The following is a 25,958-nucleotide window of genomic DNA, read 5'->3' as shown; positions in this document are numbered from 1 at the left end:
AAATGATTTTTGAAAAAAAATAAAATTAGGGAATAGGTTGGTGGACGGAGGGATGCAGGCTAGGGGTAAAAAGATTTTTAAAAAAATATTTATTTAAATAGGTTAGAATCATTTTGCTAAAATCATATTTGTACCCTTGGCAATGTATGAATCCCTTCCATCTGGAATACAGATTGAACTTTATTTTAACTCAAACAGAATATGTTGATTTTTAGTATTTTTCATAGTTCAATCTCAAATTTTTGTGTTGACCTTATATTTAATTGTTTCAGTTTAATACTTATCAATTGCATATTGATTTACTTGGTCATTGAATCAATTCGTGCATTGTCAATTTCATTATCAATTCAACATCTCAAATTTTATCATGTTCAGTCTATTAGAATCGCAGTACATATCTCACATACTTAGTACGTTTAAAGTAGTGGCCACATACTTTTTGCTATATATCGATTTATAATATAAATTTAGACATTCAACATCCAACTCTTAGTACGATTTGTAATTAACTCAATAACAATATTGGTAAATCTTCATCTTACGAAGACAACCCCTATGTTTATTTCAATTGCTTAGTCTTAAAGTCGGACAATTAAAATTAGTTAGTAGCTTGTTCGAATAATTCGTCTCATTAGACACTTTTACAGAGTCAAATAGGAGTTCAACTATATACCTTGTTCACATGGTTTCCATTTATCTATTAGGTTATTTTGGACCTATTGATTTCATTCAATATTAGCTTACTTTGTAATCCTTTCGATTTTAAATAATATTTTTAATGTTATATTAGATCACAAGTTAGTTTGGAATCAGTTGTAATTCTAAGCACCGTATTACAACTAGAGGTTAGTCTTAGATTGTGACAAATTTATAATTGATTTTGTTTAACAATTAATTAAGTGTGTACACCCTCGATTTTCCAAAATAGTAATTATATTTTCTTTTTCGAGAGTCAATTTGACTAATCTAAAGCTAAATTAAATTAGATTAATTCAATATTTTAAAATTAAAATCCGTATATTCAAATGAAAAATTTGTATAAAATAGCAAACTAGTATTTCAAATTAAATGTTATAGCTATAGTTTCTTTTATTTATAATTCACAACACATATTTAATGTTTTTGCCATCCCATTTATATACCAAAATATACTAATCAGGACCTATTTATATACCGAAATATACAAATAAATCAAAATATACACTCATTTGCAATGCCGAAATATACATATGTAGTTACCATTTGCATACCAAAATATACAAATAAATCGAAATATACAAATGCAGGTTGTATACCGAAATATGCAAATGCATGACCCATCTACATATCAAAATATACAAATATACTGAAATAGACAAATGCAGAACCCATTGTATACCGAAATATACAAATGCATGATCCATCAGTATATAAAAAATATACAAACAGACCGAAATAGACAATTGCAACACCCATTTATATATCGAAATATACAAATAAAGAATCTATTTGTATACCGAAATATAAAATAAACTCAAATACTTATTTTTTTTATGTTTATGTATATCGAAATATACAGATTAATAGTTATAGCAAACATAAAGTTTGTTATGGGGCGTAATTATACAAACTATAGTTATAATATATAAGTATGATTCCCTCTTTATGTTTGTTAAACCTAAAATTTACTCTATTCAAAATACTATATTAAAAATATCATAAATTACACTTTTCTCATATCAATATGTTGCAAAAATACATATATAAGATATTGATCAAAATTCTTTTTATCACACTTTCAACTAAATCATTATACATATCATGACTTTCAATTTCAATATTTTATAATCTCCTCTCATCCTTCTAGTAATCATCATATACTTATTAACATATTTTGTTATAAGACATAATAAACAAAAGCCCCGTTTGGTCATACGATAATCATGATATTATATCATGATATAGAATCATAAGATGAAAATGAAGTTTTGCTTAAATATGCGATATGAAATTTTTTTGTTGTGTATTTTCTCATAAAAATAAAAAACTTATAAATTGTAAAATTATTAAAATAGCCCCAATTGTTTATTCAATGTTATCAAATAAAAAATTATAAAATCGCATAGTAAATTATTACAAAAGGTATTTATCCTCCACTTAAGTAATTGTTTCATCTAGCTTTAATTTAATACAAAAATTTGAACTAAATTGTAGTTTACTAGTTTTTAATATAATCCTCACACACAGTACGGATAATTTTCTCAAGTTGAACTTGCACTTCTCGATCATTTGACTGAGAAGACGAACCAACATTGTTACTTTGAACCATATGTTGATCCATATCATCCGCAACTATATTTTTATGTTTATAGACCATAAATATTTCATCACTTTAACAGTCGGTTGGTGTGAGTTAAAATGACTATATGTTGGTGAAAATAATAAATTGTACCGTCGGTGAGAATAATAAATTTTAAAAAGTAATGATGTGATTATAAATTTTATTTACAAATGAAATAAATTGTTAGAAGATATTAATGTGGGATTGTTTTAACAAATAAACTTGTGGATCAAGTTTTGTATTAAAATATCTCAAATCATGATATGAAATAACCATGTAATTTCATATCATGTATTTTTGAGAATATGAAATCACATCTCATTATATGGAATCATGAGATAAAATCAGCGTGAAATTGAATGTTTAAACACTAATTCCATTTCACAATATTGTATCGTAATATAATATCGCATGATCAAACGCCTACTAAAACATCCCCAAATCAATATATATATATATATATATCTGAATCCAAAACCGCTGATGTGGCACCTCTATATGGCCTCCATTTGTTTCTTCTTTTTTTTTTTTGTCTTTTTTTTATTCTTTTCATAAAATATTTTTTTTATTAATTATAAAATTCAATCATATTTAATATTGTAATCATATGAAATGAGTTACAAAAAACCTCCATCTATTGACATTCTCTATTTAAATAACATGTCTTTTCGATTTCCTTTTAACCATTTTTATGACTTATTTTTTCTATAAATACCAATCATCTATGAAGATGTTGCAGGTTCATTTCCATTTTTTCATTCTTTCTTTTTAGTATTATAATCTTTTAATTTTATTTTCTTCATCTTTTTCTTCATCAATCATGTAGTTAAGTAATCAAAAAAGAAGACATAGAAAAAATGATGTCATGATATGATCTTTACTTTGATGAAGATCATTGATATATTCTTGAAAGATTCATCAAATTATTTGGTACAAGTTCAACAAAATGAAGAAAGAAAATTAATTATCTTGGAGATTCATGCATAGAGAGTTGTAGTAGTATAAAAGTTTGATTGATTTTCAAACATTTTGAAGATTCATTGTTGTACTATTTTGATTTCAACTAATATTATTTTGTTCTGTTTTATTTTATTTCTTCATTTTGAACAAAAAATGATTATTTCATTCATTGTTATTGTTATTGAGGGATAATGCCCAAGTACCCCCTCAACCTATGCCCTAAATCTCAGAGACACACTTATACTATACTAAGGTCCTATTACCCCCCTGAACATATTTTATTAGTAATTTTTTTACCCCTTTTTAGCTTATATATATATATTTCTATCTAATTAATATTTTAGATTTTTCCATGGTTGAATTAAAGGTATATTATCTATGGTACACTTTTTTAATATCTACTGAATATTTTTATCCCTAAAAATATATGATATGGTCTATTATATTAGTAATCAATCACAAAATAAGTGAATAAATATTTTTTTTAGTATTGAATATGTTTAATGATATATTCTAATTGAGCACATCCGGTATCACTTTGTAAGAATACACTACGTTGTTGTTGTTTTAATTAAACATATAAAGTTTGTAATTTTTAAGTTAGTAATAAAACCGTATGAGAATATATGTAAATTTATGACTAATAAAATTAATTTCGATTGAGAACTTTTTTATTGTAATTTGTTATTAATAACATTTTAAGTTTCTTACCACCTTTTCATTTTATCCTATGAAATATATAAGGGAGAAACTAATCTTACAAACATAATTGGAACTTTGAATTTAGCATTTCCTAAAATTAATCTCATTAATTTTCCCTTCTTAAACTAAGAAATATGTATCTCTTTATCTTCATAACTTATATTTCTATAATCTCTATAACTCCTCATAATTCTCAAATTTTAAATGTGTAAACTTATGACAATTTATTGTGTTTCTCAATGAATATTTAAATAAATGTGTATCGTAAGACAATCCTTTTTTAAGCAAATGTTATTGTATTCTAATTCATATTTGATGTACTCATGATAGAGGAAAATCTTATGAATTATGTATATTGATTTTTTATTGCTTTTTAGTTAGTCATGTTCAAGAGATCAATTCTTGACCACAAAATCTTAGGCTCTAAATTTATATTTCCATAATCTTTATAACTCCTCACAACTCTCAAATTTTAAATGTGTAAACTTATGATAATTTTTTTTGTTTCTTCATAAATATCTATATAAATGTGTATTGTTAGTCAACTATTTTGAGGCAAATGTTAATGTATTATACTCAAGAAAAAAAATACATCAGAGTATTTGTTATAATATAAAGATTCAAACTCATTGATATTCCAATAAAATGTAGAAAATGACATATTAACTATCTGTCCAAACAAAAAAATTACTAAGAAAATATATATTGACATATTGATTAATAATATACTATCCCTCATTTAATAGATTATAGATATTAAATTTGTTAAGTTTCATTTCAATCGTCATCTCAAAACAATCTTCATAATTAATGTATAAATAAAAAAATAAAATGATAATATTACGTTTGAAAATAAAGAAAGCTATATAATTGATTGAAAAAAAGTAATCATTTACTATTATTTTAAAGACAGTGCGAAGCACGATCAAATTCCCTAGTCCCAATATAATTAAGGTGCAACTATTTTAAGACTTAAAAGATGGGGATTATTTTATATATTTTCAAAACTGTAGGAGCTAAATTAAATATTTTTAAACGGCATATTTTTCTAGTTTTCAATAAGCTTACGGTAAGCCATTAGATTCGTCTCCAAACTATCTTAAAAATATTTATGTACTAATTCAATTAAATTTAATTATACCCTTAATTTTATAATATTTGACGAGAATTTAAAAATATATTTTTCTCGTATTACGAAATTGAGAGAGTATTTAAAATTACTTAACCGAATAAAATAATATTTTAACTATAACAAATAAATTAATAATTGGGGCCGAGTTGTATTTTCCAATTGAGTGAATGTCGAAGAAGTAATAGATATAATTTACTTATCTATAGACAGACAGGAATGTTATAGTCCATTTGCAGAGCAACAATGGCGGGACTCACTAATCTCAAGCTATCTCTGTTTCCCAATTCGTGTTCACTCTCCTCTCTTTCATCAAACCCATTTCTTGTTTCTACCTCCATTTTCCGCAGAACATCCCACTGCTTCCCAAGTAAGTAACGTTTAGCTTCTCCTAATTCTTACTCCGTCGGAGTAGTATTATTTAGTTGACTATGGCAATGTTCTTGTGTTTTTCTACTCAAAAACTTTTTGTGGGTGTTTTAAAGTTTTCATTTTTTTTCAGAGATATTCGCGTTTTCCAGCAATGATATTAAAGTGGGCAGCAACATTGAAGTGGATGGATCTCCTTGCAAGGTTATAGGTGATTAAATGACCACTCCCCATTTCTTTATTATCTTCGTTAATAACCCAACATGATGATTATAGTTTTTTCTGCCTGAAAATTGAGGGATAGGGGTGAAAATTCTGGTAGCCAAACCAACTGTACTACTAAGATTCCCCTCCTCATAGTGCATTGTTTGTGATTTTAGCTTTTTTATTGTTTGGTTATGCGAAATGTCTGTTTGATTTTTTACAAGTAAAGGAAAGGGGTCGTGAATTAGCTCTATTAAGTAGGTTGTGAACATTCGGGCTTTAGAAAGTCAAGTAATTAGTCTTTAAAGAAGTGAAGTTTGCAATACTCTTTACAATTATGGAAGTTGCTAAAGTTTGTTATGTTGAAAATTTTATAGCCATGTGCAATTAACAACCAGAATTTATCCTATTGACCCAGATAACATGATAATTACTGCTGAAAATACACAAACTAGTAGAGCAAGACTAGAGGATTCCGAGTGAAGTGTAAGGTTTCATGATTACAATGAAGGAACGGATGAATGTATTATGCTAAAAAATAATATGATGACAAGGGAAACCTGCAGTCTCTACCCTTTGGGTGCGCACAGGGTAAAACCCCCGCTCCTATGGAGTAGCTCGCAAACCACATAGGAGAGGTAACCTGCACTAGGTAGTCCCGGTGCGACAAGCTCGACCAAGAAGATGCTTTCGTTCACAAGGGGTTTCGAACTTGAGACCTCCAACATGGAAGTCCCAAGCCCAAACCACTGGACCACGCCGAAGGGTTGGATTATGCTAAATTTACTTAGAGCATTGTTGGTCCACTCACACTCTAGGGTATGCTAACTGTTATAAACTGTTTGTTTTGCTGTTTAGATTTCTATATAGGTTACCAAGACAATGTTCTGGGACTGTGATAAGCTCACACTTATGTATCGTTGTACAATAGACTGTTATCTTACTTGAAGTCCATAAAGCAGAAGTCAAAAACAGATGATTTTTTGAATACAAATACATATATATATGAATAGTTTGGTATTGAGTACACCTAAAATTTGGTTGACTCTTTTTACTGTTTGATAATACTTATCATTTGGGTGTGTTTAGAGTTTCTTCATGTAAAGCCTGGGAAAGGGGCTGCATTCGTGAGGACCACGCTGCGCAACTATGTAACAGGGAATAGCGTTGAGAAAACTTTCCGAGCTGGAAGTAAGGTAATATCTGTGGAACCACTATGCTTTTTTCTCTTACTCTATATATTTATATGCTCCAGTGGATTTTATTGCCAAGGTCACACCACAATGTCACATTCATGTCATCTACAACAAGAACTTGTTATGTAGCACGAGCCATTCTTTTGTAATCAACCAATTGAAGTTGTCAAGTACCTTCAAACAAACTGAGAAACTATGAATGGGCCATATATTTTGAAATGAAATAGTTGGTAACCTTTTGAAAATCACTTTAGTTTGAGTCTTCTTTTGAGTGTTAAGATGATTGCGGAAATTATCCAGTAAACCTTCTATAAGTGATAAAGAGTTTTCTTTTGAGTGTTTGCTGATCTTGGTAAAGTTTTTGTTAGGGGTTGCAGTTCCATCTCTGAGCTTTAGTGATGCAACAGATGAATTGCCATCTTATGGCTAGATATTAGCTTAACTCCACAAATTGTTCCATCCAGTTATACTTAGCAACCTGTTTGTATTAACTCTTCTGAGAATTCCTTAAGAAAAGTGTCAAACTTTATATTTTCCTTTTATTATCATTGTAGTCACACCTGAAATTGTAGAAGTAACTTTTAATACAAATGAAAGATGAAAGGACTTCCAGCCACTATGGAAGTAGGTATTCAAAAAAAAAGATTCATTGATGTTCTTATTTAGTTGAGTATCTTTGGAAGTTGGTGGTGAAGAGTTGGACCATTGATCTCTCGAAGGGTGTCTGCTTGATAGATTAGATGTCAAAAACTCAAAATACATGTCATGCTTTTTGTTTCTACACTCAAAATTTCTTGATTAGATATCATACCAGAGAGAACGAAAATGTTTGAGAAGATTCTGTATGTACAATGGTTGGAAGTTGATGGATTTTGAATTGATGGAAGTTTCATGTTGACGGCATGGCTGATGGTAGTGGTATCTGACCAATCTGCGAAGATGCTGTGTTGAGACTACTGTGTTTGTGAATACTGAATATTACTTTTAAGGCTTTCACTTTTGGTGTATATAAGAAACACAACTTGTATATACAACCAGTTGACCAGTCATTGAGATGTTCTGGAGCTTTTGGTGAACAAATGGCATTGGCTTGTGTTCATGATGATGCTGATGGTAGCATGAGCAGGGACAAACTGGGTTTTAAATGTCGTGATGAAGTTGGTGATAATAGGGCTCTTTGAGAAGGAGAAAATAAGTATTTCTGGCGCTGATGCAGGTTACTAGAGGAACGTTGACAAAGTAATACAGCTGCTGTAGTCTAGCATATAGCTTTTTCCTGGATGGTGGGAAAAATCATGCTCATCATGTAGTCTCTCGTCCGAGTACGAGCTCATTTAGTTGGAGATATATTAGTTAATCTGAGAAGAAAAAATAATGCACATTATGAATTGACTAAAGAAATAATATTAAATGAATCCCCTGCTTTTGTTGTCAAGGGGCATCAGATGCTATAGAATGAAAGAAGTGGATCACATAAGACCCACAGTCGGGTTATGCAAAATTATAGAATGGTGCTGAAGTAAGATATGTATCATGATTCATGAGAGTTTATTAGTTTGCTTTCCGCCCTACAAGGTGGAAATCAAATTATGACATAATGGAAAGTGTCATTTACCTTTTCTCAATGTGGGGATTACTACAAACTCTAGGATTGAGAATGAAAGATATAAAGCAAGGATGTACAACCTCAAACTTCATTTATACAACTCAAATAATTGTTATATTTACATTGTGTATCTGGCTTAATATTCTCATCTCTTTTTTGTTGACTGAAGTAATGGTAGCATTAAATCATGAATTATACAACCATACTTCAGAAAATAAAGGCAGGAATTCTTAACTCTGTGGTGCAAGCTCCTTTTTATAGGAATGCCATAACTAATTTTGTTGTTCGACTTTTACCAGGCAATAGAAAGTCTGTCGAAGGCAGTGTGGAAGTTCCTTTCCTTCCTGTTTTAGAACATAAAATACATTACAATCTACTGAAAGACTGATCTATTACATTGATAATGGACCTGCAATTTTGACGTCAGTTCTTTTTCTCAACCAAGTTGTCATTGCTATTTAAATTTCAGTTGACATTCAAATATCCCTGCAGATAGAAGAGGCAAATATCTACAAGGAGACGAAGCAATTCACCTACAAGGATGGTGCCCAGTATGTCTTCATGGATCTGGTAAAGTACAGTAACTTTTAATAGAGTGCGCATGCTTATGCAAGTTACTTTTATAGAGATCCGATATCCCAATCTTTTGAAGTGACACTCTGCTATCTTTCTCCCTCCTTCCTTCCAAAAGAAAAAAAGAAAAGGAACTAGCATAAACCTGGCAGCAATTATCTTCTAGTCCATGGACTTGGTTACTTGAGGGATTATACCTAACTGTAGTGCTGTAGCATATACAAGTGTGGGCATCAAGGTTCGGCTAATTTATTTGGTCTTGGTGAAGTTCTAAATATCTGATCTATAGTTGCACCTCATAAGTCCCTTAAGTTGTCGGCTCTGCCCTTTCTTATCCCGATTGAGCTATGCTAGTCTGACAGGTTAAAATGCTTCATAAGAATAGAGGCATAGCTTTGCATTTCACAGAATTTAGGTTTTACTCTTTTGTATGCTTGGTGTGATCTGAAACAGGAAAATGATTTAAATACTTCTGTTAACTTGGTGGTCTCCCTTCATGGTTAAAGGGACGTGAAAGTCTTTTTCTGTAAATATATGTACCTTCTTGGTGCATATAGGCAAAATACCTATAAAAATACAAAAGAAAAAGTTTAATGTGGCTCTCTAATATCTTAATTGGTTACATTGCTCGTGTGGTATGTGGATCAAGTTCCCTCCAATTCTCCTTGTCCTTGCCCACTTTTTCGAAGGATGACCTAGAATTTGGTTGTTTTCTGATCCCCCATTATATACTCACTGTATATTCTATGGTAACTTTGGGGAAATTTCGTTGCAGACCTCTTATGAAGAATATCGTCTAAATGAAAAAGAAGTTGGAGATAAAGCAAAGTTTCTAAAAGAGGGCATGGACTGCAGTTTGCTTTTCTGGAACGGGAAGGTATTTTCCAATGCTGAACTTATTTCAAGTGTTTGCAGTTTCTGTTTTTCTACTTTATAAGTGTCAATTGGGAATCTCAGTCTCTCACATTGATCCTGTAGTTTTTCTTGTAGAAGCAATCTCTTTCATATATTGTTGTTATCGTAATCAGTAAACTAAGGTTATTATTTCTGTAGGTGATCGACTTTGAATTGCCTATAACAGTAAAGTTGACAGTGGTGGACGTTGATCCAGGCGTCAAAGGTGACACTGCCCAAGGTAATCATTTACTGTTTACTAGCTTGAACCATTGAACTGGAAGTCCTAGAAGGAGATTTCAGAGGCATAAATGCTTCACGCCTTTGAACTAGATCTTATGTTCCTATGATTCGATTCTAATAGGGATATAACATTATATATCATCCATGTCTTTTGGTTCGTCTCAGTGTCAACCGTTGATATTCTTGACACTCTTCTTCCTAACATATAGCTACACTATGATGCCAAATATACATAGCTGGTTGTCAATATGATCTGTATTTTGTGGCAGGTGGATCAAAGCCAGCAACCCTCGATACCGGTGCAATTGTAAGCGTTCCATTATTCATAAATAGAGGAGAGGAAATTATGGTTGATACTAGAAATGGACAATACATGAGCCGCGCATAGGTTTGCTTCAGGATACAATTTTGTTACAACTGAAACTTTTTGTATCTATATGTATTAGAACCTAGTATTTGCAGGAGTAACATTGAAGACCCCCATTGAGAATACTATTGGAAACCTTCTGTTTTAGTGTACAAATGGGAAAGAAAAGTAATCCTTGTTTTACTGCCAATTTTTACCTTCCAAAAACACAACTCTAAAAATATTGTGAGTAGTGAAAAATTGGGTGAAGTTTTAAAATGTGTTTGGTTATAATTTTTGGCTTGAAGTACTAGTCAACTTTCTTGTTTTTGCATTTACATTACAGTTTTTTTCTTGTTTCTTGTGATTTGTCTGTTCTTGGGCTTACAAAATCAAAGTCTTTTTTTTTTGTCTTGTTCTTTGGACAAAATAAAGAAAAAAGTCTTGATTGGCATTAATGTAGTTCATGTAATGTATCTTAGTAAAATTTTAATATTTTAAGAATATTTACTCATAATTGTTTTTAATAACTTGATGGTGTAAAAAATAATTTATAATGACATTGTATAAATCTTAAACTCATATTATATAACACTAGTAATAATAGGCAAGTCTTCAATTTTTGAGCTCGAGTCAAAATAGTTTCCTAGTATTACATGATTGGTTGTACATTTCAATTACCCCCAATTTACATGACATTTTAAGTTTTAATATTGAATATTTTGCCTTTATTAGCCTTTTACATAATTGATCCATATATAATAACTGATATTTTTATCTCGCTTTTAAAAATATAAATTATTATTATATCTGTATTATTTAATTTAAATTATATCATTACTCTTAATGCAAAAAACGTCTTATATTGAAAGGTCATTCAATATCAAATCAAACAAATAATTTAGAATCGACATTATACGTAGAGTTATCGAAAGAAATTCATGACATGGATAGTGTCGATAAGGGAAAATTGGAGTGCTTTAGTTTTATAATTGTACCATTAGCTTGGCTTAAACTTAAACTTTACATGTGTTTATTTGTCAACAATTATGTCAATTTTATATAAATTATAATTCATGATATTTGACCTACACTTTCACCAATGAAAACAAACTTGTTTTGTTTTCTTTCTTTATCAACTCCAACATTTTCTTTTTAATATGCTTTTATTTTTTTATCAGCTCAAATATTTGCAAGGAAATGACTAAATTAAAGTGAAAAACATTAAAAGAAAATGGTGTAAATTGTTAACATAAAAGAATTTTAGGGTGCTTAATGTAAATATCTCATTAATTTACCGTATATCAATGACACATGTTCACATTAATTTTAATGCTAGCAAAAGACGTATCTTCATTTTCACTTCAAATGACACATTTACCCTTGTGTAACTTATATTATAAATCTTGAAATGATCGTCTTCTCATTCTCACTTCAATTCAAAAAAAAAAAAAAAAAATTTGCAAGGAGATGACTAAATTAAAGTGAAAAACATTAGAAGAAAAGGGTGTAAATTGTAAACATAAATTTAGTGCTTAACGTAAATAACTCATTAATTTACCGTATACCAGTGACACATGTGCACAGTAATTTTAATGCTAGCGAGAGACGTATCTTCATGTTCACTTCTCTTCACTTCAAATGACGCATTTACCCTTATGTAACTGATATTATAAATGTAGGATTGATCTTCTTCTCATTCTCACTCCAGTTTATAAAAAATAAAAATAAAAAAAATAGAAAAATGTTTATTTGCTTTCTTTATTTACTAGCTCTAACATTTTTCCAAATTAAGAGTTTAAGGTTGTTTGGAAGAAAATTCAATGGAGAAAATTCAGCGTCGTCCCATCAAAATCGAGATCTTATCAACCCCGCAAACCGTTGTATGCCCACTGAAATTCTTGTTGAGATCCTTTCGAGGGTTCCGGTGAAATCTCTGTTGAAATTTAGGTGTGTTTCTAAATCTTGGCTTGCTTTGATCTCTAGCCCCGAGTTTATCAACTCTCATCTGAGTTTATCAGCTAGTAACAACATACAGGAATCTAACTTGGATTATCTCATGAAAAACCTTGAGGTATCTTTTTTGTTTGAGGGTTCAGTGAACGGATTGATTTGTCTTGTAAATAGGGCAAAGAAAATATATATATGGAACCCAACCATTAGAAAGTACAAGAAATTGCGTGATTATAAATTTGAATCATGGCATTTCGGTCGTTTCATATATGGTTTTGGATACGATAAACTCCGTGATGATTATAAGGTGGTGTTGTATAATTTCCATGAGGTCGCTATATATAGCCTGAAGAGCGATTGCTGGAGAAGAATTAACCATCCTCCAAACGGAGGGCGATTCATAAATACAGGTAAGTTTCTGAACGGAAAGCTTTATTGGGCTAGTGTTGTTGATGATGTTGTTTGGAGCATAACATCTTTTGACTTGAACGATGAGAAATGGAGAATGGTGGAGGAGCCACCTTGTGGAAATGATATTTTCGTGTTGGGAGCGTTGGAAAGTAACTTGTCTATCATGATTTGTAGTCGCACAAGTAACGTTGATGTGTGGGCGATGAAGGAGTACGAGAACAAAGAATCTTGGACGAAGACGTTTACGATCATCTGTAGTCTAGACCGTGCTGAGTATTTTCTAGCTCAGTCCTTTTATCTGACAAAAAGAGGTGAATTTTTCATTATGTCTAGACCATATCACATGATGTACGAGCCAAGTGATAATTCAATAAGATATTTAGATCTGAAAACATTTGATTATGATCTTCTTGCTGATTTCTATGTTCAAACCCTAGTTTGTCCTTAGTCAAGTCAGCACAAGTTCTGATGGATTGCAATTGGTGAAGTTACAATATATATGTTGTAAGACTCCAACTTTATAGTATGAAATGAAGATCCTATTTAATCTTTTCTTTTTGTATATTTTCATAAATATATTGTTTTTTCATTATTGCTAATAGCTTATTGAACATTTTCAGTCTTATATTTTTCATTAATTTTTAGATATTGATTTTTTCCACTTAAATGGTAAAAACAAGGTGAGGGGAAATCAAAAGTTAAATATTATTCTAGTTGAATTTACAATCTTTTCTAAAGAAGAAACTAGATGACTAGTCAAGTGTATCGACTTGTGAAAAAACTTTATAATAATTTCATATAAATGGTAACAAATACAAGAGTGAGTCCGTACGAAATATAAGTTTGAGTACTAGAAATTATATAGAAAAAAGAAAAAGAAAGTTAACATACAATAGAAAGTAGAATTTATCTGGCAAGTCTCTTCGAGTCCAATGACTCAAATCTCCACACGAACCTATAGTTGGACAAAAGGTGTACCAAATAAAGAGTGAGTATGAAAAATTGCAAGGCCTATTTTGTATAGACAAGATTTAAGGGGGTTTTTTTCGGTGAAAAATTATATTATTTTTACTTGGTTAAAATAATTTTTTTAGATATATATAATAGATATCAAACCCTCTTCGGCTACTTCATGTGTCTATTTTTTTAATATTTTGAATCCCTTTTTAATTTTTTGACTCAACCACTGATTATAGACATTCACATTTTAAAAATTCATAACTTTTAAATTTTATTCATTCTTCATTAAAAAAAAAAATTGAACTGAAACTCTTGAAGAGTTTTCAAAAGACAATAGATTGTTCGCTTAAGGAAGTTAAAGTAAGGAACTTGCAGAAATATTTGATCTTGAAGGGAAGATTCATAAAAGCACATAGAAGAAATCATATTAAAAAAAGGTTTTTCTACACTAATGAGCTCTCAAGAATGGTCATATCAACATGCAAGAGGTCTGTTCAAGTAATACTATAATTGATTTATCGGAGAAAGGTTAAAAATACCCTCAACGTATTCCAAATGGTTCAAAAATGCCCTCCTTCCATCTATTAGTTTAAAAATGCCCTTAACGTTTTTTTAAGGTTTAAAATTGCCCTTTTTTAACTGACATGGCAAATGATGAATCATTAAATTAGACAAATGACTTCATCTTATTGGTCCACCTAAATTTTCATAATCCAGCCCAACGACCCGACCCATCTATGTAAAAACTCAAACCCACCCACTAACCCGTTTACCTTTTAACTTAACATATCCTTGAACTCCATTTTTGCACACGATTCTCAGCCTTTCTTTTTGTAGCAGTTGCCGAGGATGGAGGTTTAAGGTTGAAAATCACAACACCTTCTAGTTATGTTGTTTTGTTACTTCAAGTTTTCACTCAGTTGATTTCATTACCCTGCAACTAAGGTAATGTTTTATTTTTTTTAGATTATAGAGTATTTGAGTATCTATTAAAAAATCATGTATTTTGAATCTTTTTATTCTTTCTTTGTATTGTGTTAGTTGTAGTGGTCCATGTCCATTTTCTTTTATTTGTCTTTGTCTTCATTAATGTAGAGTTTTTTACTGCTAGTGGGGGTCCATGTCTTTTTTTTATTATATGCTTTATTATACATATTATATTTTATCACATTTGGTATTATCTGATGTGGTCTCTTCTTTTTTGTTGTGTTGCATATTGGTTCGATTCAAGAATGATTGAAAATGTTGATCTGATTTTTAATTATGGGGGACAATGGTTTCGAAAACCACAATTGGTATACCATAAAAAATTGTTTCGCGTTTGGAGAGCTTACGAAGTTGACTTGCTGTCTTACATTGATGTATGTCGAGAATTTAAAGAAAAATTAGCTTTTAGTGAAGTACGACAGCTTCTATTTACAGCCCCATCTGGTGGTTTTTATGTGATCGAGGGGGATGAAGGCATTATAATTCTTCAAAATATACTATCTGACAATTTCAAGGTAGTGAACTTTTTTGCGGTAGATAACTCTGAAGAGGAGCTTGGGTTAGTTCCAACATTAGTTGTTACCATAAAAGTGACAATGTTATAGAAGTTGGAACAGATTGTGATAGTAGTGAGGAAGAGGAAAATGGTGAAACTATGTCTAGCGAATATGATAGTGAAGAGCTGGAGATTTATAAAAAGCAAAAACAACTTGATATCAATGAAACGTTAGACAAGTACAAGGATTTGGAGTATGGTATGACCTTTAGCAATCTCAAAGAAGCTAAACAAGTTATTGACTTTTATGCTGTTGCAAATAAGAGGGATATTAGAGTAAAGAAAAGCAACAAAGGTAGAGTTACTTATTGTTGTGTTCTTGATTGTCCCTTTCGATGCTCGATTTACAAGGATGGGAGAGATCAAGGTTTTAAGATCAAGACCTTGAATCAGGAACACACATGTTATGAGACTTCTGAGAACAGGAGAGCCAAAGCTGGGATTTTATCTCAATATTTTAAGAAGAAAGTTCAGAATAACCCTACGTTTAAGATTAAAGACATGAAGGAGCACTTGGAATCTGTTTTGGATCTTGAAGTGAATGAGTCAAAATTGAAGAGAGTTAAGAGGCTTGTCTTGGACAAATTAGATGGTAGTTACGCTGATGATTATAATAAGTTAGAGGCATACGCAATTGAATTGAGGATGATTAATCCAGGAACTGATGTAGTGATCAATTTGTCAAGAGATGCTATGGAAGAAGGGAAAAGAAGATTTTTACGGTTATATATATGCTTTCAGGCATTAAAGGAAGGCTGGAAAGGAGGTTTGCGACCTTTTATAGGGCTAGATGGCACCTTTTTAAAAGGAAAAAGTAAGGGAATAATGTTGGTCGCAGTGGGACAAGATTCGAGTAACCATTTCTATCCACTTGCTTGGGACGTTGTAGATAAAGAAACTAAAAGAACTTGGAACTGGTTTCTGGAGCTGCTGAAACATTCTTTGGACTTAAAGTTGGGTGAAAATGTCACTTTTATATCAGATATGCAAAAGGTATCTTTACTTTAAGTTTATTTCTTCTTTTCTTAGTTATTTTTCATCTACATTATTCTGCAACTAATATGAATTTATGTTTTTGAAGGGCTTATTGAATGCTGTTACTAATGTATGCCCAAAAGCAAATCACAGATGGTGTGTTCGGCATATTGAAGCTAATTGGAGCAAAAATTACAGAAGCGCAGAGTTGAAAAAGCTTCTTTGGTGGTGTGCTTGGAGTACATATGAGGAGGAGTTCAAAGATCAACTTACAAAAATGGGTGAGTTGAATAAGAAGGCTGCTAAGGCCTTGGTGAGCTATCCACCAGAAAAATGGTGTAGAGCATATTTTGACACCAAATGCAAAAATTTCATGATTGACAACAACTTCACGGAGTCCTTCAACTCATGGATTGTAGAGGCCAGACAAAAGCCAATCATAAAGATGCTGGAAGAAATAAGGGTGAAGGTTAGAAAATCTTGCTTTTTTAAATTCAATATAGTTGATATGAACAAGTGCTAATTGTTTAGATTGTGTGCTAAGCTACTGGAATAAGTTGGAAAAAATGTTTTAAGCTACTGAAAAGTTTTCAACTTGAGTAATAACAAGTGTTAAAACTTATAAGTGTTATCATTTTGATTCCAATAGTGTTTTATGATGAAAATATTATTCCATTTGATCGCGCTTAATGATCAGAATTTTAGGTCTTTGTTTTAAGATGTTTTAAATTTATGTTTTTTTCAGTTCGTGCAACATTAGCTGGTTCATTTTTTTTGTTTTTGATTATTTTTGTATAGGTAATGAACATAAGGAAGCATGAGGCTGAAGTTAAAAGTTGGAAGAATGAGTTTTCACCACATGCAATGCATCTCTTTAATGACTACAAGGTCATTGCCCAACGATGTAAGGTTGAGTTTAATGGAGGTTGTGGATATGAAGTGACCGAGGGTGTGGATAGGCATACAATCAATATAGAACTTAAAAGATGCTCATGCAGAGTATGTGACTTATCTGGAATACCATGTCCTCATGCCATCAAAGCATTTATCCATAAAAAAGTTGACCCTATTGTTGAAATACACTGGTGGTACTCTAAGGAAGCGTATTTGAAGGTATATAAGCACAAGATCGAACCAGTTAGAGGTGAAAACTTTTGGAAGATTGAGCCGCACCATGCCATGGAGCCTCCTACTTTAGCTAAGATGGCTGGTAGACCACAGATGAAGAGAACAAGAGAGAAGGATGAGGCTAAGAATAGGCAGGGGGCTTGGTCAGCTTCTAGAAAAGGAATGTTAATGACTTGTGGTTATTGTGGTGAACCAAATCATAACAGAAGAAAATGTCCATTGGTAACAATATTTAACTTCATAAATGGTGTTCCCATTTTGTATCTAACGATCATCATCTAATTTATTTTTTCTTCATGCAGCTCAATGATAAGTACGAGGACGTCTTCCAAGATTGAGAAAGCTCTCAAGAATCTCATAATGTACCCTTGATAGAATCAGATAACACTCAAGAAAGTGCATGTTTCTTCATTCCTGTTCATGGTTTAAGTCAGATCTCTAGCCAGAGCTCTATTGTAGCAGAGCATGATTCAGATCCTACTATATATCCTAAAGTGGTGTCTGAAAGTAATTTTAGACTTCATGAGAGACTGAAGAAAATAAATATTGGGACGAGAAAGATAACTTTCCAGGGAGATTACAATGGTATATCAATGCCGACCAACCTTCCATATTCACCAAAAAAAGTAACTTGGAAAGGGAAAGAAGCAATGACTTCAAACCAGTTACAAGCTACAAGGGAGAGAAAAATTGGCAAACTTAAGCCTATAGGGGGCAAGGGGATGTAGAATTTGTTTTGTATTTAGTGTCATTAAGTGTTATGTAAGGAGAGAATGAAACAATGACTCCAAACAACTAGTGTTTTTGCTGATTTTTGTACTCTTAATGGTTGTTAGACAACTACAGTATGACTCCAAGCAACTTGTGTTTTTGCTGATTTTTGTATTATTAATGGTTGTTAAGACAACAATCGACTCCAAAGTGTTACCTTTCTAATATCAATATGGTTTAGCTATGTGTATTGTTGATTTGTTTCACTTGTCAAAAGTTTATTTTAGTAGTATTATGTTTTATGGTTGGAAGTTGCAGAAGAAAGAAACAGAATACCACTCCAAACTAATGAGAAAGACATGAATAACTTGATAAGAAATGTGCAGCAATTTTATCGAGTTAAATTTCTATAATGAAAAACAGAAGCAGATTAATTAAAAGAAGCTGATTAATTAAAAGAAGCTATGAATAAGGGATGTATTTCGCGAAATAAGTAGTATACTGGAAAAATACCCTCTTCATTAGGACTAGTGCAGACTCTGGAGGTGGTGTAAGTATTTCCAAAATCCATCATGTTCTTAAGGAACTCTAATAAATGTGCCGTTTTTCTTGCTTTTGATTACCTGTTTTTACTAACTAAATATTCATGTATACTGTAGTCGTCTTGACAGGAATTCTTTAGACGGAACAATTCCATCAACCCTCAAAAGTCTCACACTTATGAGTGAACTGTGAGTAGACAAGCATAATGTTAATATTACCTTGATATGATCTCTTTTTTTTTTATGAGTTTATCAGACCATCTATAAATTTTCTATATCACTTGCAGCTTCTTATCAAACAATAAATTCACTGGCCCTTTGCCTAATCTCGCTGGCATGAATGCCCTCAACTACTTGTAAGTTCCTTGACATACTGATGTTCTGATTGGAACTCTATTCTGCTAAGATAATGCATCAATCTTGATGTTGTGATATCACAGATTATGTCTTTAGATTACTTTAATTTGATTTTGTGTCCAATGGTCATGTTTTGCAGAGATATGAGCAATAATACATTCAGCTCAGCTGATTTTCCACAGTGGTTTTCATCTTTGCAGTCATTGACGACTTTGTATCCATCTCTCTCTTGCTTTCGCTTTATCTCTTAACACATGCATGTGTGTATCTGTCCCTGAGTTCAAGTGACTCAGCAGAACTCACATGCATCTAAGCGTACATGTTATCGGATGAAGTGTTTCATAGAGTTTGTTATGCACCTCACCTGTATTTGTTCTGCTCATAGGGTAATGGAGAACACTCAACTTCAAGGAGAAATTCTGCCAACCCTCTTCAGTCTTTTTCAGTTACAGACTGTGTGAGTGTTCTTTTACTTTTAGGCCACAGTGCATGTCATGCAACTATTCTCATTTTTTGCTGCGTGCTAGACTTGTAACGAAGTTTGAGGTAGTACAAAGTGACCTAGTATATGATTCTATGTTTTGTATTTCAATTTTACGACAATGAGGTGGTTATTATGACAGCAACTTGAGGGGAAACAAGATCAATGGAACCCTGAATATTACATCCAACTATAGCGGTCAACTAAAACTGATTGATTTGCAGAACAATTCCATCGATTCATATATAGTAAGACCTGGATTTTCTTTTCAAATACTGTAAGTCCTCGAGTCACTTTTTCTCCACTTTAGCAATGAGAAAGAAATGCTGGATCATTCATGTTAGGACAATTGATTCTTCTGAATACAATTTAGTCGTTTAACAATCTCAGTTTTCTACTTGTTCACTTGGCAGACTTATGCATAATCCAGTTTGTTATGAAGAAGGATCAGAAGACTACTGTGGCAATTCCCAAACGAACTTTGGATATTCAATTCCACAAGATAATTGCCTTAAAACACAATGCAGTTTTGATCAAATTCTTAGCACCTTCCTTTTCCGACTTGACAAACACAAGCATTTATGAGTCACTTCAGAAGTCTATGCTATTATATTTTAGCCAAAATCATGTGCCTGTAGATTCAGTTTCCTTGAGTAATCCAAAAAAGAATTTAGAGTACTACCTTGTGTTACACCTGCAAGTTTTTCCATTTGGCCAAGTTCATTTCAACCGTACAGGGATTGCCACAATTGGATTTGCACTTAGAAATTGGTTTTAAGACCAGTGGGTCATAAATTTTGAAATGTTTAATGAAAATCCATGTCACTTTTGCCATGTCAGCAGGCTGTTAAAAAAGGGCAATTTTAAATCTTAAAAAAACGTTAAGGGCATTTTTAAACTAATAGATGGAAGGAGGGCATTTTTGAACCATTTGAAATACGTTGAGGGCATTTTTAACCTTTTTCCCTTGATTTATTCACCATATGTCCCTACCAACTATAACTTTCAAGAAGATGATGCACAAGCTTGGAAAATGAAGATTTCAGTCTCTGAATTGATGTTGTCATTAGGGGGAGTTAATACGCATTGTACTCTTTTTTCCTCACAAGTTTTTGTCCCACTGGGTTTTCTTTGTAAGGTTTTTAACGAGGCATCCATAATGCGTATTATTAGATTTGTGTACTCTTTTTCCTTTACTAGATTTTTTTATCACTGGGTTTTATCTAATAAGATTTTAACGAGGCACATAATCTAACGACATTCAAAGGGGAGTGTTAGTGAATGTCTAATTATGTGGAGTCCTTGTAGGATATGGTTACGAATCCTACTTGGGACCAAGTAAGGTTTTCCTATAAATAAAAGGTTTTCCTTCATTATAAATAATATTTAGGAAAGATTAATGATTAATGAATATACTTCAAGACGAATAATAAATCTTTTCTTTCTCCATACTTTATTCGTCTTCTAATTTCATATAGTTTCATAACAATATATATATACTTATTTTTCTTTGTTAAAATATTAGAATCTTTTTGAGTTAATTTTGATTGAATATGTTGAAAATATTATATCATCTTATTAGATCATTATTCATAGTACTTTGTTAAAAAAAATAAATTAAATCCTTATTTGATCTAAAATAAATTACCGACCCGTTTTCCAACGAGACCAGACCCACCAGAAAACAACCCAGCGCTCATTTTCACTTCTCCATCACAACCTAACACCGCCGCCGCCGCCGCCACCACCGGAGTACCCACACAACACCTACTTCTCCAATTATCCAGCAAACGAGCCTACTGAAACCTCTTTCTCCGGCGAGCTTTTGGCTCCATTGAACCGTCAACAACAACAACAAAGCCACGAGCTCCGGTGAGCAACCAAACAGTCCCCAGTGAACTCGTGAGAAACAACCGGCAAAGCCCAGCTGCGGCGACGTCGTCTCAGGTGAACCTCCGAGCTCCGACGGACTCGTGATCCAACCACCAACGTCGAAAATAGACGACCTGGAAGCTCCAAACTTCAGCAACACGGAGAGTAAGCTAAATCTCTTTTTGTTTTATAAATCCCTGTTTTGTGTTTGTTGTCATAATCTACTGTATTATTCTCATTATCATCTATTTCACTGTATTATTATTAAATTTTGTGTTTAAATGGTGAGTTGTGTTTCTTTGGCACAACTCCAATTAAATTGGCCAAGTTGAGAGTTATTGGTGGACTTTTGGGTTGTTCTTGTTTATTGTATTTTAATTTTTGCTGGCCATTATTGTTTGTGGGGTGATATAGCTTAGCATTGATTTGCATTAAAAAAAATCAGCTAAATTGTGCAAATTTGGTTACTCCATTGTGTTAGATCAAGATAGGCGTTGACGAAAGAAAATGGGGGTTTTGTGTTTTTGAGTTTAGAATTAGAGTTTATAATTCCATAGGCTACATAAGTGTGTAATCTTTTATAGTTTGAAGTTGTGAACTAATAATTAATCGTGTTAATTATTACTGAGCTATTATGTTACGTATGTATTTATAACTTGAAACTACAAATGAAATAAGGAACATGTAACTCCTACGTGTTCCTTAGAAGAATTAAGGAGGGCATAATTCCAAGTTTCCAACACATCACTTGGTCAGTTTTTTTTTGTTATTGAGTTTTCCCCCCCACTGTTTTAACTTTAGGAGTTTTGCTTGACTTATGTCAATGTCTTTTGCATTACTTTATTAGTTAATTTCTCACTATTCGCTTTGTCATGAGATTTTCTTCAAATAGTTTAGGTTCTATCATCTTGCGCTTTTAATATTTTTGTCTTGAATATTATAAAATTGGCCAATGAAAAAATGAAAAAAATCTCTATCTCTCTGTCGGTTTTCAAGGTCTCCTCATTTTAAATGACGGAAGTTTAGTGTAAGTTCATATACTTTGTATGTTACAATTGATTGATGAAGAAATTACCGTAGATTTTCCACGAGTTCCATGTTAAATTTTATTTTAAGTTATTATATTTCATTTATATTGATTCATATTTATTCATTACTAACACTTTAGTAAGTGTATTTACACGTACCTTGGAGTTGCTTTTCAAGGAAGCTTTACGAATGAAGTTCAGATATTATATTCATTATTGTGTATATAATTGACGTTAGATAAACCTTAGATCGTTTGATAAATTGTTCTTTTATTTTAGTATTTGTATATTTCACATGTTTATTATACTTGTATATTGCTTTTATCTCCTCAATTTGAAAAAATGGATTCATCCGGAATCCACAATTGTGAATTTTGAAGGGTGTTCAATACCTTTTTGAAGGGTGTTCAATACCTTCCTTTCGGAATCACTTGAGCCTTTACCTTGAATCTATTGGTTCCATAGATATTTTTTGTTAATTAATTGATTGGTTTCTAGTTTTCCTAAAATTAGGTGGGACTCATAAAATCTTTTTCTTAAAATTATTTTAAATTTAATTTAATTGAATTAATTGATTATTTTTTTAGCCACCACGACATTTCGCCTTATTTGAGTAAATTAGGGATGTAAACAGCTTCTGGTGTGTAGAATTTGAAGACCATCACTCTGTTGTTGAGCAATATCAGCCTAATTCTGTTGACGACGAAGCAACATCTGTAGAAGAGCACTCTGTGTTACTAGCTGACTTGTAACCTGTTGTGCAGGAGCTACCAGAGCTTCTTGAACTGACCAACCTAGACTGTACCATTAGTCTTCATTTCCTGTACCACTCTCCCTGGTTCCTGCCTGTGTTTAGGTTGTTCATTTGGTGCCTTTGCTTCCTCCCTTTCCTTGGGAGGGCAACTATGTTCAATAACTAAGCATGTAGCGCAGAATTTAGGTTCCCAATCGTAGATGACTGGTTTCTGAAATTTCTTACCATTTGGATCCAATACAAGCAATTTTATTAGGTAAGAACTTGGTAACATTAACGTCAATTAGTATTCTTGCAAATGAGATTCTTGTCTTCTTGGCTGTGGCAATGCTTATATTTTTGCTATGTGCTCCTATGATTTTTCATTTATTTTTGGATATGTATGAATATCGGTACTGGTGAAATTCCAAACTCACTTTGTTTACAAATTATCTCAAATTTGTGAGAATCGTTGATCTGTTTATGGGTAAGTTGATAATGTTATCCTTCAAGAGTTCACGAAAATTCCCAAGTGTGAAGGTGTAATGATCTTCTTATGCTAATTGATTGTGGTGTTGATGCATCGCGCCTCCAATAGGAAACAAATTTTCTGGAATCCAGAGTAAGTGTTTCACAAGTTAAATGATTGGTTGGTACTTTTGTAGATGAGGTATTTGAAGCCATCCAACTTGTTTCATGAATTACTGAAGTCAAATGCACTTGCAAGTAGCCGTATTCTTGGGTTGGATGTGGGTGATAAGTACGTTGGTCTAGCTGTTTCGGACACAACAAATAAAGTTGCATCACCTCTCGCGTAATGTAGCTTCATTGAGACATCTTAAATTTTGATTATGTTGAAACAATTTGCTCCATGTTCATTTTTATTACATTGTTGTGTCAGAAGAAATGACATTAAATGTTGGGTATATGCAGTGTTCTCCTCCGCAAGAAAACAAATATAGACTTGATGGCCAAAGATTTACAGGGTCTGGTAAGGTTCATTATCTAGTTAACCACAATTTCCGATGATTGTGGTTTCTTAGGTAGCTATATAGTTTTGTTGCTTGACTTCTTACTACTTATAATCTAATTCAGCATGAGCAGTTATATGTGAGAGATTCTAATTTCAAACACTTGTTTTGCAAACGACGACCGTTTATTAACCCTGCTCCCTTCCATTCAGTTTCTCTCTTTTCTTCACATTTACTACTGCGGTACTGTAAAGAAGTTTAAATGCAGTTGCGTCTAAGTTACTTGCATATGCATGGTAGATACATCAGCTTTAGATGAAAATAAAACTTGCTTTCGAAAATAGTAATGAATGGTGCTGCATGCAAACTTTCATCATCCCTTTTCTCTTTTCCTATCAAGTAATTCTTGTCTTGCTCTTTTTAAGTGCAGGTTTCTGAACTTAACTTGGGGGCCTTTGTTTTCGGCTATCCATTTGATAGACAAAAAACTAGTCGAGATGTATGTTTTAGACTTTGATAAGGATTAGCTTACTTTGTTAGCGTCATTTGAAATGAACATTTTTGTGTCTTTGTCAGGCTGTGCATGTGAAGTTATTCATTGACGACCTTTGTCGGACAGGGGAACTTAGAGGTGTAAACTACACCTTTAGGGATGAATGCTTCACATCTAAGGTATGTGCTCTTAACTTTTTACCTTTGTAAAAAGTATCTCGAATTAGTCATATCTTGATATCAAAGATCATACTACACAATAATTGTTATTGGAAGGTTGCGACTAGGTTTTTATTAGTTGACGTTAGATTGATCTCATTGCTCCCCACCCCCCGACCCCCACAACTGTTGTCTTTGATCATTTAGTATTATCTAATGATATGCAAAATGACCAACAATTATATGTATTGTCTTGGTCTCAGAATGTGGAGTTCTTACTACAAGATTTAAAGTTACACCCAACACAGTCGAAGACCATGTCAGACAAATTTGCAGCAGTTGGAATACTTCAGGTACTAAAAGATGTTTAGTTTATTTGATTTATTTTTTTAAAAGAAGATGTTTAGCTTATTTGATCTACTTATTTTCAACTAAAAAACTAGAGTTACGGAGGCAGCTCTTTGTCCATAACTTTTTGCCAGGTTCCTTTTGTTGTTTTGGGCTAGTTGAATTGTGGTTTGGCTAGGATTTTGTTAGCTCAAAGTTCAAACTAGTAGAGCACCATGTTTTCCCTATTCCGATTTCAGTTAGATTCATTTTAGTACTAGCTTTGCCTCTGCCGGAAATTTGGTTTTACTCGAGGCTTGGTATATTCTGTAATACAATAACTATGGTGGTTTCTGGCAGGGATTCCTCGACTTTGTTAACAGGAAACACGCCTGAGAAATTTCTTCGAAAAATGGACATGCATCTACTTCATTATATGTTGTACATATAATAAACATTAAAACTAGGAGTAGCATGTGTTGCTGTAGTTTGTTACTCTCTGTATAAATTTGTAACAGTGTATTCGAAGACAAGACAGTAATGTTATGGATTTGGGCTTCTTTGTTGGTCAGATCTTGTGACATCTTGACCACATTTTCATCTGCTTGAAGAAATACGAAAACTTTTCTTTCTCAGCTATACATTATTAATAAGATTTACGGCAAATCAATAAATGCATGAGTTGGACATATAATCAGTGTTTGGTTAAGCACATAAAAATTAATTTTACTATTTACGGAATCTATGGCGTTCATGCTGCAAACGTTATGAGT

At 32.3% G+C, this 25,958-nt stretch overlaps 4 protein-coding genes across 5 annotated transcripts; all 4 read left to right on the top strand.

Annotated features, from left to right (window-relative positions):
* The first annotated feature begins 5,256 nt into the window (after window positions 1-5,256).
* Window positions 5,257-10,836, top strand: LOC101263649 (uncharacterized). Its single transcript, XM_004248991.5, has 7 exons — window positions 5,257-5,481; window positions 5,614-5,691; window positions 6,774-6,880; window positions 8,979-9,056; window positions 9,835-9,936; window positions 10,113-10,194; window positions 10,466-10,836. Exons 1-7 carry the CDS (start codon window positions 5,358-5,360, stop codon window positions 10,582-10,584), a joined length of 690 nt encoding a protein of 229 aa, XP_004249039.1. The 5' UTR covers window positions 5,257-5,357; the 3' UTR covers window positions 10,585-10,836.
* A 1,321-nt stretch (window positions 10,837-12,157) lies between these two features.
* Window positions 12,158-13,459, top strand: LOC101264878 (F-box/kelch-repeat protein At3g23880-like). The gene has a single exon (XM_004249657.5). It carries the CDS (start codon window positions 12,287-12,289, stop codon window positions 13,352-13,354), a length of 1,068 nt encoding a protein of 355 aa, XP_004249705.2. The 5' UTR covers window positions 12,158-12,286; the 3' UTR covers window positions 13,355-13,459.
* Window positions 13,460-15,508: 2,049 nt separating this feature from the next.
* LOC104649827 (uncharacterized) lies at window positions 15,509-19,714 on the top strand. The gene is made up of 9 exons (XM_069290051.1): window positions 15,509-16,402; window positions 16,491-16,853; window positions 17,183-17,734; window positions 17,947-18,138; window positions 18,721-18,773; window positions 18,883-18,954; window positions 19,053-19,121; window positions 19,262-19,336; window positions 19,508-19,714. Exons 1-9 carry the CDS (start codon window positions 15,509-15,511, stop codon window positions 19,581-19,583), a joined length of 2,346 nt encoding a protein of 781 aa, XP_069146152.1. The 3' UTR covers window positions 19,584-19,714.
* A 1,412-nt stretch (window positions 19,715-21,126) lies between these two features.
* On the top strand, window positions 21,127-25,756 carry LOC101262873 (uncharacterized). 2 transcript variants are annotated; one of them, XM_004248988.5, is made up of 7 exons: window positions 21,127-21,640; window positions 23,902-24,050; window positions 24,170-24,227; window positions 24,638-24,706; window positions 24,784-24,879; window positions 25,122-25,211; window positions 25,546-25,756. In XM_004248988.5, exons 2-7 carry the CDS (start codon window positions 23,902-23,904, stop codon window positions 25,579-25,581), a joined length of 498 nt encoding a protein of 165 aa, XP_004249036.1. In that variant the 5' UTR covers window positions 21,127-21,640; the 3' UTR covers window positions 25,582-25,756. The 2 variants fall into 2 exon arrangements, with proteins under 2 accessions (XP_004249036.1, XP_004249037.1); XM_004248989.5 differs by lacking the exon at window positions 24,638-24,706.
* Window positions 25,757-25,958: the final 202 nt, after the last annotated feature.

This window comes from Solanum lycopersicum, chromosome 10 (assembly GCF_036512215.1).
Source record: "Solanum lycopersicum chromosome 10, SLM_r2.1".
Classification (NCBI taxonomy): domain Eukaryota; kingdom Viridiplantae; phylum Streptophyta; class Magnoliopsida; order Solanales; family Solanaceae; genus Solanum; species Solanum lycopersicum.
The sequence above is the reverse complement of the archived record's forward strand: the minus strand, read 5'-3'. Positions and strand labels throughout refer to the sequence as shown.

Bases quoted from the DNA above. Each gene is read 5' to 3' on its own strand.
- LOC101264878 (XM_004249657.5), top strand. From the start codon at position 12,287: ATGTTTATTTGCTTTCTTTATTTACTAGCTCTAACATTTTTCCAAATT.
- LOC101262873 (XM_004248988.5), top strand. From the start codon at position 23,902: ATGAGGTATTTGAAGCCATCCAACTTGTTTCATGAATTACTGAAGTCA. The intron at 24,707-24,783 runs GTATGTTTTAGA...TGTCTTTGTCAG, and splicing joins GACAAAAAACTAGTCGAGAT to GCTGTGCATGTGAAGTTATT. The intron at 24,880-25,121 runs GTATGTGCTCTT...TCTTGGTCTCAG, and splicing joins ATGAATGCTTCACATCTAAG to AATGTGGAGTTCTTACTACA.
- LOC104649827 (XM_069290051.1), top strand. From the start codon at position 15,509: ATGTCTAGCGAATATGATAGTGAAGAGCTGGAGATTTATAAAAAGCAA. The intron at 16,854-17,182 runs GTTAGAAAATCT...ATTTTTGTATAG, and splicing joins TGGAAGAAATAAGGGTGAAG to GTAATGAACATAAGGAAGCA. The intron at 19,337-19,507 runs GTATCCATCTCT...TTCTGCTCATAG, and splicing joins TTGCAGTCATTGACGACTTT to GGTAATGGAGAACACTCAAC.
- LOC101263649 (XM_004248991.5), top strand. From the start codon at position 5,358: ATGGCGGGACTCACTAATCTCAAGCTATCTCTGTTTCCCAATTCGTGT. The intron at 5,692-6,773 runs GTGATTAAATGA...GGGTGTGTTTAG, and splicing joins ATCTCCTTGCAAGGTTATAG to AGTTTCTTCATGTAAAGCCT. The intron at 10,195-10,465 runs GTAATCATTTAC...ATTTTGTGGCAG, and splicing joins CAAAGGTGACACTGCCCAAG to GTGGATCAAAGCCAGCAACC.